This window comes from Haplochromis burtoni, unplaced genomic scaffold, assembly GCF_018398535.1.
Source record: "Haplochromis burtoni strain Fernald_Lab_line unplaced genomic scaffold, NCSU_Asbu1 Contig_41, whole genome shotgun sequence".
Classification (NCBI taxonomy): domain Eukaryota; kingdom Metazoa; phylum Chordata; class Actinopteri; order Cichliformes; family Cichlidae; genus Haplochromis; species Haplochromis burtoni.
Window position 1 is genome coordinate 123,817 of NW_024582402.1, and position 11,188 is coordinate 135,004.

The 11,188-nt window shown below is 42.8% G+C and overlaps 1 protein-coding gene across 2 annotated transcripts in view; it reads right to left on the reverse strand.

The window, feature by feature from the left end:
- Window positions 1-9,430, reverse strand: part of kcnn1a (potassium intermediate/small conductance calcium-activated channel, subfamily N, member 1a) — a 64,451-nt gene extending 55,021 nt beyond the window's left edge. The window contains exon 1 of one of the 2 annotated variants that reach the window (XM_005920663.3): window positions 7,802-9,430. In XM_005920663.3, the coding sequence (XP_005920725.1) occupies window positions 7,802-9,103 (1,302 nt within the window). In that variant the 5' untranslated portion in view covers window positions 9,104-9,430. The remainder of the gene's footprint in view (window positions 1-7,801) is intronic. The other variant, XM_005920664.3, reaches the window with a different exon arrangement.
- Window positions 9,431-11,188: the final 1,758 nt, after the last annotated feature.

Consider the following 11,188-nt stretch of genomic DNA (forward strand, 5'->3'; position numbering starts at 1 on the left):
GTGTGTGTGTGTGTGTGTGTGTGTGTGTGTGTGTGTGTGTGTGTGTGTGTGTGTGTGTGTGTGTGTGTGTGTGTGATGTGCAAACAGTGCTGTTAAGTGTGTCTTGCTTTTGGTAAAGACAAGAGTGAAATGACTTGTAAATCTAATAGACAGTCTTGCTCTGCACATGATTTCTTAACCAAACTCAGTAACCCAAAGAGAATCTGCTACACAATACAAGGCTGATCTCTCTCTATCAACACACATGGTAACATTTCAGAGCAGACGAGCAGCATAGAATTTGAACACAGCGTAGCACACACAGACACACACAGACACACACAAAACTAGGGAAAACAGTTTAACAACAACTATATAATTTAACCTCGTAACTCTCCTCGAGCTGCACAATAATACCATATCTGTAATTTCCATCCACTGTTTGCTCATCCTGTCATATGGAGGGAATGTAGTGAGTGCTCAAGTGATGCTCGGTTGAGTCACATTTTAACTTTGGGTTACACATCACCAGCTGCTAGTTTTGCCTCTTTTCTGTAAACTGGTTGTACTCAAAAGTGTGTTTTTGCCTCAAGTAGTTGTTTCTACCTTTATCAGAAAAGAAATTCTTGTATATTTTGCTCTCCTTTGCTGGAGGTTGCTAAGGTAGCCCCCCTTTTAGGTATTAAATTACTTAGGTGATCGGAGACCGACACATGGCTCTTTCTCTCAGACATGTCTGGGCTTGTGTCATCGCTGTACACAATAGGGAAGTTGATGCACGATGTTGATACGTCCTTCATGTCAAGGTATGGCACTTTTTTTTAATCACGTAAAACTTTATACCAGGACAGCATAGTATGGCATAGTCCTAATTGTAAACAGTGTTGGATGCAACAGTTTACTCTTTGTACAAGTAGTTAGAAGCTGATTACAATACTGAATAGTTAAATGCAGACACTGTACCTACAATTCTAGATAGCTACACTTTAGCCTACACTTTATAAAATACATCTAATCAATCTCATGTTATAAATCTATGACACTCTGAATGTAGAACTGGGCTTGATCAATATATGTAACTACTGTATATATGTAAGGTTACATCCATGATAAAGCAATAATGGTCAGATTTACATCAGCCAGACTGAAGTTGAAATCTTAAAACTAAATCTGAGAAATAAAAGCAACATTCACATGCTGCACTGTGCAAAAGTCTTGAGCCACCTCTCATTTCTTTAGATTTTCTTCCATGGAGAAAGATTTTCTGTCACAGTGGTCTTGAACATTAGTTATTCAGTCTTTCTGAAGGTCTTTCCAGGTTTCCTTTAAATATTGTCTGTTTTCAAATCATTGTTGATATCTGAGGAGGAGATCAGGAGAGAACAGTAAGTGTCTACAGCCATCTGTGAAACACGGTGGAGGCTCTGTCATGGTTTGGGGCTGAATTTCAGCCAGCGGTGTTTTGAACTTCGAAAAGTACTGTCTTTTCAGTCCACCATGAAAAACAATCTAGAAGGTGTCTTACTGGCAACTGCTTCATTTTTCAGCATGGTTGTTCTAAAAAAATACTGTCAGTGCAGTAAAAGCATATCTAAACAGAAAAAACACACATGCAACACTACCAGTCATGGATTGGCCTCCGTCGGCACCCAACAACGTTTTTTAAAATTAATTTGTAAGCAGCAACACATATTAGAAAAGGAAAACACCATGAAAGGTCCAGCACTCAAGCTACAAACTCCACTGACGGCTAACAGAGTGAAAACAGGCCTTGGCTCTACTCGTGGGAAGCCACGACGTGACCGAGGAAACCCCCCCAGCACGCTTTCTTTCCACTCTTTGTATTCAACTAGACCGCAAGTAATTCAACAACTCTCCTTGTGCAGGATCATTCAAATGAAATGCAAATGAACTAGAATAAGTGGAGAACTATTTGAACACATCTTACAGCAATGGCAGTGTTTGTGTGGGCTATGCTGGAGTGTGTGTGTGTGTGTGTGTGTGTGTGTGTGTGTGTGTGTGTGTGTGTGTTGGTGTGTGTGTGTGTGTGTGTGTGTGTGTGTGTGTTGTGTGTGTGTGCGTGTGCGTGTGTGTGTGTGTGTGTGCGTGCGTGTGTGTGTGCGTGTGTGTGTGTGTGTGCGTGTGTGAAGTGCAAACAGTGCTGTTAAGTGTGTCTTGCATGTGGCAAAGACAAGCTTGAAATGACTTGTAAATCTAATGGATAGTCTTGCTCTGCACATGATTCCTTGACCAAACTCAGTAACCCAGAGAGAATCTGCTACACAATACAAGGCTGATCTCTCCATAGCAACACACATGGTAACACAAATCTATTTCAGAGCTGGAGTGCAGTGTAGCACTTAAACAGACCGTAACACACACACACACACACACACACACACACACAAAACTAGGGAAAACAGCAATCAATTATTAAATGAGCTTCATGTTCATACTTACTGCCTGCGTATTTTGCCAGCTGCAGCCAAAAACTAAGAGGCCCCCACTGCTCAACACCTACCTCACTTCATTCAGCTTTATCAGAGATATACAGCGGTGCCACTCCTTCTAATGCGAGCTAGAATGTGAGCTGCCCTGTCTCTGACATTTAATTGTTCTGTCGGGTGTGTTTACTTTGAAGGTGTTGGCTAGCCCTCCAATGCATAGGCCAGTGGAAACATGGGCATCTAATGAGAGCAAAACAAACAGAGGCCCTACAACAACAATAGCAGGGAGATGACCGATAGAGAAAGTTTAAATGAACATAATGTTTCTCCTGGCATAAGCCTGCCAGTAAATCATAATGCTGTAAGCAGATCTGTCTACATCAATTGTTTCGAGTTCCAGCAGACAGCGTTACCTCAGCGTTATTACGGAGCCAACCCAAACACACACACACACACACAATGATAAGATAAACTAGTTTTTTAAAGAGAGCCAGAAGCTGAATTACCTCAACATTTCCTTAATTTAGACAGCTCAAGTGCACAAGCGTCCGGGTAGGATTCAATTAGAAATAAACGATCTCGGTTACAAGAAAAATTAAATGCCCGGAAAGGAGAAAAAAATTACATGCTAAACAAGAAGCTTTAAATGGAGAAGAGCAACATCTGGAGAATCAAATGTTTCCTCGCCCTCTTTTAAGGAAATAATCATTCCCCTGCTACTGTTCAGACCTCTTGCAAACACAACCACGCTAAATCCTCCAGACAGCGTCAACGAGACACAAAGTTGGTTGCAAGTGGCACTTTGATATATACTGTGTTGACCTAGATCATATAGAGTGATTATAACCATGTTGGACTGCCATTTGGCAGGAGCTGCACAAAAGGTTTTACTGTAATAGCTTTCCTCCTCTTTCAAGCCATCCATTCTGCAGTGACACATACAACCTTATGTTCTCCTGAAAGGTGGGCTGGCAATCGCCCGGCACACACACACACACGCATACATACTGCTACAGTACAGTAAAGCAGGCCTGTTGCATCCAACAAATGTGTGATGCGACAGGTCAAAGAGAGAAAGGTGACACCAGGTTATAAATATATTTTTTTATTTTTTTCTTCTCTTCTTTCTAGATCGACTTTTTATATTGGTTTTCCCTTAAGGGCAGTTTTATCCAGTGTAAAACTGACTGATTTGCTGCGCAGCCTCTAATGCCACATTGGGTAAACTGAGAAGACGTGAAATGATTAGCACATTGACAGGTTAGTTTGGTGACAGAAAATGAACAAGAAACTACTTAATAATTGATCATCGGTGCCATTTTTCTAGCAGAATTATAACTTATATCTTTCTTAAAAACATTTTAAGCTATATCGTTTTATTTGTGAAGACCTTTCTCTTGTGCTTGGATTTTGACTGCTGATCAGCTGTAACACATAGCTCCTCAGAAAATATAAGCTGACACTGGCAGGCCAATATCGTTGGGTGAGTTTAGCTATTTGCTAATTCATCAGTGCCGGCCTTTATAACAAACAATACATGGAAATTTTAAAAGTAAAGAAGAAACACCCTTTAACATCGTATGAGCGTTGACATCACGTGGTTTGTCCACCAAAGCACACTCAGCAACTTCCTGTTAGCAACACGTGTTTGGAGTGACACAAACACAGCAACCAGTGTAAATGAGTAAATAAATAACTACACATAACAAGTGTTAAGAAAACATGTTTATGTTTTGTGTTTGCGAAAGAAAAAAAATATCTGCCGATATATCGGAATGTCCGATTTTATCAGATCAGAAAAATAATAAGACTGAAATCTTTCACTAATTTAAAAGTTCTCATTAGTTTCATCTCTTTTAAGTTCCAATTCCTGTAAAATTTTCAAACACCCAAAGAAACTAATATTCAAACTAAAACAATCAGACAACCTACTCGGTGGAGATATTTAAGTGTATCTATAAAGGTGTGTCATTTCAGAATATTTTCTGGTTCCAGCCTCTTACATGGATTTGCTACTTTTCTCTAATCAGTATCGCTGAAAGTGGATCATTTGGGTGATCTGACCTGTTGTTTTAACAAAACAAAATTCTGAAGATGTCTCCTGATGCAATTGTTTGATTTTATCTTGTGTTTTTATCATTAATATTATTTTTTAAACTACATAAATTAGCTTAATGCCATAATTTGTCATTTATGGCATTGAAAAAGTGATGATAAGGAAAAGCTTGTAGAAAATGTTGTAGAAAATCTAAAAATCTGAGATGTTGCCCTACAATGCTCTATGAAAGTGCCAGGATGGATTCCCCCAGCTTGTGCTCCCACATGTCATCTTTGGTGTTCCAACAAGAGACAGAAGCCACGTTAATATAACAAAAAAGAGTGCAAAAAAAGGAAACCCACCTCGATTTCCATGACTCTGCATACAAAGCCTTGTATTTATTTTATCACATTTTAAATTTCAGACAAACCTCCTTTAATTCCTGGCATTGAATCAGACAAACTGTATCCCGATTAATCACAGGTGTCTGCTACGCACAGTGTTGGTATATACTCAAAAAAAAACAATTTATTAAAGGAAAGCAAATCCACTGGTGTTTATGTGCTACAATGTCCCTGCAGGGAATATCACCATAGCAGTAAGTGGCAGGCATTAGAGTACTTACACAGCCCGGCACAATAGAAGCAGCAACGCAGCTTTCAAAGCACAATGTTACTGAGGCAGGACACAATATCGTACTACCTGCCATCAGTTCAGTGGGCTAGCTATTGAGTTTCAGGGTGTGCTGATACTGTAACCGTATACACTTTATCGGGCTTGTTCTGTCACAAGTGTTTTGTTTAAGGGATTTCAGATGGGTGAGGGGGTATGGGTTGTCTCATTAAGGGTGAGTCAATAAGATGTAACCACGATCCCACAAACGTCTGCGGATAAATAAGCATTTCTCGCCGTACCAAAATACTTGGCATGGTCAACCTGAGCGAGTGGAAAAGGGCTGTTACTTAACAGAGTTTCATAGCAGCAGTTCCTCGATTGTTTTTCTTTTTCCTTCGTTCTTTCGTCCTCATTTCCATTTTCATGATTGAAACGGGATTGTGTAATAGTTGTGTGATAATAAATGTCTTGTTCACAGTGCCAATTACATGCTGGAAAGCTGCATACAAATGGGGATAATTACAATACATAACGGCATTTTGATTATTTTTGAGAGTGCACAAAGTTCATCGTATTCATCTTGCTTCTCGTTCGGAGGCTTTTTTGTAGCCCTGACTGGTGTCCCACTATGTGCGGACACCTCAGACCATTTCACAGCTTTCAATGCCTCTGTGGCTCTTGAAATCACTCAATATCACGTTGGCAAAGGATTTTAAGCTTATTAAAAATCCCAGATTCTTTACACAGTAATGAGCATGCACTTGGACTATTGTTCATTTAATCTTTATAATGAGTTTTTACACTATAATTAGTGCAATATTGGCTCATTTGCTATTATATAGAGATAATAGTTTCGCAGCATTCTTATGTTCTTCCCAAACATTGTGTTTTCCATTCTTGTTCACTTGTTTGTGATTCACATTAATGTTTAACTAACTAACCAAAGACAACTGATACCTGGTGAACAACATATCACCTGTACCTTCATCTATGATGCAGTGACGCCAGCAGCAGCACCAGAGCCGACCGTCATACTTCTGGTAATAACTTATAACATTATTTTTTAGGGATCTGGAGATCAAAGCAGACTCTGTAGTATGGACACAACTGTAATATTATGCATCTAGAAAAGGTAGAGACGCTACTCTTGATTTTCCCTGTTTTTCCTTCCTAGCAAGAGCCTGTGAAGTTGTTAACTTCAAGGAAAAAAGTGTACTTTTCCTGAAGCCACTTGGTCATTTTTGGACGTTTTGCTGACGCTCCAAAATCGAGCCAAGTTCAGAACAGTCGTGTCAAGGTGGTTCGATATAACACCTTTTGCAACTGGTGCCAGCTCAGCCTCAGAAAACAGCTGTGGCATTTTAAAAAGGAGCCTCTTGGTGAGATTTAGATGCTGCTGAGCCCTCATCAACGCCTTCCTGTTCCTTTTTTTTTCCTGTCCTGTAAAAACTTCACCTTGACAGCAGTGGGAGGAAATGCTGAAGGGGGGGGAGGAAATAACAAAGGTGGCAACTAACTTAATAATCATTTTAAAATGAAACAAAAACCTCCTAGGTCCATCGGTACACTCAGTCATGATTCAAGAACTAGATTTCTCAGTGTCACTTTTAAAAGAGTACTCGGTGTGCTGCGGGGGAACATCATCAGCAATCATTATCATCAACAATCCGGTTTAACACTTTCCAATTTATCTTTGTCTGCCTTATCTTTTCCTTCTGTCCAAACTACAATAAAACTCCTTACCCTCCAACTTTGAGTAGCCTAAAGAACATCAAGTCGCTGTTTTATCAGCGACTTTGGAACAAATGGCTAACTGGATCAAGAAGCATTCATAGTTCTTTAAATTTCCCACCCCCTCCTTCTTTTTCCCCAATTTTTTGGGGATTTTGACAGACATACGCACATTCCACTTGTTGTTACCACTTTCACTTCTGATGTCTGTTGAGTTGTTATAACTCACTCCTACCCTCAGTTATTCCCATTTTTTATTTTTTGTACCCAGTCGACATTTCTGTCCTCTTGATTTGCCATCTGTTGTCAAATGCAATAACTGACTTTCTTTTAAACAAACAAACAAAATGCTACATATTTAGTCGTCTTAATACAGTGTGGAATGCACTGTCGCTGTTGGGAGAGAGATCTCTGCGAGCAGGAACATGCAGCAATGTATGAAGTGAGTGTGCTCACAGAGCCAGGTATCAGGGCCTAATAACATTAAGCTGAGCACTGACTCTACTGTCTCAGAGCCAAAATATAAAAATGTCCTCATGTTCTGTGGAAAACACAAACCTCCCTGTTTCTAATCAGCGCCATTTGAATATTTCTAATGTACTGCCTAAAACAACACCGCAACATGGAACAGGTGTGTGCGCGCGCGAGTGTGCGTTTGGTGTGTGTGTTTTTGGACTTGCATGCGGACGCTTGTGTGTGACCACGCGAAATAAACAAGCTTCCAGGTAAAGAAAGGAAACACAGAGTTGGTTATATGTGCGGTAGTTTCGCGCATTCTGTTAAAGCCACCTAATAGATTACTGAATGACGATTCGCACACGAGTGCGCGCACCGAACGCGTAGGTTAATGTGTTCTATCAAAAATCATATCGCAGGCGTGGTCATTCACTGAAAATCTTAGGAGCAGTTTATTTTGTCATCTGGAGCTGTCTCCGAAACCGCATGATAAAATGTGGAGAGGAGGGGAAGGGAGTAGGGGAGAAAAATCTACCTTGTGGAGGTCTATGCGTATCCTTTCCTCTCCTTTATGTGGACTCTCGGGCCACAGGTGATAGCTCGAGCCGTAGTTGGGGCTGTCTTTGCTGCTGTTGCTGCCGGTAGTCGCGGACGAGTTCCCCGCGTATGCCTGTTGTGTTACCGGGGGGGTTACGCGGGAGTCGCGGTTGTTTGGCTGGTCGCTCTGCGCGGTGATCCTCCCAGACTTATTGCGGTCTTGTTCACAGTGCTGCGGACGCTGGGGACAGAGCCCCAGTGCGCCTTGCTGCCGCTGCTGCCGCTGCTGCTGCTCTTGCTGTTGCAGCAGTGGAGCCCGATGAGTCCTACATAGCTCTCCTGAGTCGCTGGCGCAGTAGTTGATAGGCAAGCTGCTCCCCACCAGTAGCTGTTGCTGCGCTCGTAATTGTGGGATCTGTTGCTGCTGCTGCTGCTGCTGCAGGTCCTGAGTCTGAAACTCGAATGCTCTCCTAGCCTCGGTTGACTCGCATACATTTAAAGAGCGCCCTTTCTGTGAGTTTGCACGGATTTCTTCAGGGGAGGGGTCTTTCTGCTGGAGTCTTAAATGACAGTGCTGCTGCTGATGCTGTTGCTGCTGCTGATGCTGTTGCTGCTGCTGCTGTTGCTGCAACAACTGCCTGTGGTCTCGGTGCCCTCCTGCTCCTCCTCCTCCTCCCCTGCAGCGTTCCACGATGCTTGCCTGTTGGTAATTACTGGCACTCCTTCGGAGACGATCCCCCCTCTTAGATTCCCGGGAAAAGAGCAGAGAGGAAGAGGACGACGTTGGTGGCGGCGGAATAGGCGGCGGAATAGGCGGGGAGGGATGAGGTGGGAGAGGCTGGAAAGGATGGGACTGGTTTTGAGACAAGCTCGCCTCCTGCTCTGAAAAACTGCAGTGGCAGCTCGGAAAAACGGGCTGCTTCTCTGACTGCGGCGGCGGAGGCTGCTGCTGCTGCAGCTGAGAGCCGGCCGGGGCCCAGGGATCCTGGTGCAGGTGTGCCGGCTGCCCGGTGTTAGGTTCACTGACTCGGTGTGAAGGTCGCTGGGCGGTGTCGTAGCTCGCCAGAGGTAGAGGGTCGCCGCTGTGAACAGGTCTCCGAGAGGGCTGGCTCAGACAGGGGAGCTCCTGGAGGCTCTGGCGATGAGCGGCGGTGGTAGAAGTGCGATCTCGGTGGTGAGAAGAGGGCGGGGGCGGCAGGCTGAAAACAGGCGCGACTTGGTCTCGGCTCTGCTTGCTGTTTCCTCGGTTTTCGTCGGGGATTTGGTGCTGATGGACAGCTCCCGCGTACCGATGCCGCATCCCCTTGATCGCCTCGTCTCGCTGTGGTTGCTCCTTTGCCGTGCAGAGCTCCGACACCCGTTCATTGCGATCAGTCCCAGCAGAATAGGACCGACTTGTATCATTGGTAGGTTTGACCAAGACCTGCCTTAAAACGTCACTATACAGCCAAAACACCGCCTTCGACTCAATATCGGTCCATTCCCTGCCATGCGCACAGGTTGCAGCAGATCGATCACTCCCGAGTGTTAAAGATTGGCCTATTACAGGAGCGGGACTATGCACGAAAGGTGTTTAAATCCCGCACACTGACGGGTCGATCATGTTAAGCCACTGCGGACCTAATGCATCGAGTTTGTCAGTGTTGCCATAACCGCCTTGTATAATCAGAAATCACTTTTTTACTGCTACGTCACCCATATCCAACATGCCCACATACATCCCGAGCGTCACTAAAATTTATGACCAACTCTGCATGATTGCCTTGTTCGTAAAGTATCCGCATGTTTAAGGGGAAAAACACGACGGCAACAATTTGTGTCTGTTTGCACATCACATTTCCACTTGTTGGTCCATGGAAAGCACATAAAATCAACAGGCGTGTAGCCGATTACCTCATGCTATACAGCACAAGCCTTGCAGTATGGAATTTAATAATTCATGTGCATAGTTTTTGTATTACCAGGCAGAAATATTAAGAATGGGTGCTGCATTCAGAGCCCGCAGTCACCTCTCGCAGGCTGCCGTGTGTGACGCGCAGCTCGCAGCTGTTGCATGCTCTCACTAAGACATTGTACAGGCTTCACTGTCACAGCTGTGAGGGGATCGGTTAGATGGAGACAGAGAGAGGGGCTGGGCGCAGACGGCGTTGGTGCTGGAGGAGTTAGGACACGCATTTCTAAAATAGCCTATACTTGCCGGGGTGTCAAGTGGCCAGAGGACTGTCCGTCAAATATCTGTTAGTGCCATGCAGCTGTGAGGATTACTCATCCCATAATAGACAACTTGAAGTACATAAGTTCAGATATAGCCTATGTATATTTTTAAAGTCTGCCTATTTAAAATAGCCATATGTAGAGAAAAAAAAGTATTCTACACGTCAATACTTGTAAAACCCTGTTGGCCAGCTGTGCTGTAAAGGAGGGATAGTAATACAAAGAGAGATTTCATTTAATTTTTTTTTTAATTGTTGGAAAATACCCCTTTGATTTAGTAGGACCATTACATTTTGTTGCTTTGGTTGGAATTTATTATAGAACTGAGGTCTATTAAGTAAGTACATGGATTTTCTTCTGCAGCACGTTTAAAGCTTCTCCTTCAGAGGAGCACATAAAAATAGAGTAGCAATAAATTGCAGCATGGGAATGCATTGGGGATTAATCAGTAGAAATAAATGATTTCAGAGAAAACAAACCCATCGGGCCAACGTGCTTTAATGAAGGCCACTTGCACAGGTGTTGTGCTTTTGTCTTGTCTTGAACCCCTGATTGTGAAACTTCTCGACATTTGATGGTCAGACATTAGAAGTCTTGGTGCAGAATAGTGATAAGAAATAATAGATCAAAGACTGAAACTGTTCTAGGAGTAAGATATGCCTTTTACAGGACTTTGATCCTATATGCTGTGTGGAAATCTGTCTATTAAATTTGTTTCCTATTGTCCCAGGTAAACAGATTGCTTTAGAGTTGTGTCTGTTCAACTGATTTGTGTTGTAAATCTGGGATTCTACAAGGGTGGAGGGATGTTTTCCTTTCTTTCTTTTCTCTTTTGCTTGTTATGCCCCTCTGTGACCCCTATTTTCTTTGTAGAGGCAGCAGCAACTTTTTTGGCAGCTTTGAGAATTATTCATCCAATAATAGAAAACTTGCTAAAAAAAAAAGTTCTCATAGATTTTTTAAGTCTGTCTATTAAAAATACTCCCCTGAAGAGTTATAGGGTGTTCTACTGTATAGTACTGTATAAATTTACCAGCCAATTTGTTGTGGACACCCATTCAAGTGCTTGTTAACATGAATATCTAACAAGCCAATCACATAGCAGTAACATTTAGGCATGTAGACGACCTGCTGAAATTTAAAGCGAGCATCAGAATGGAAGAGAAAAGTG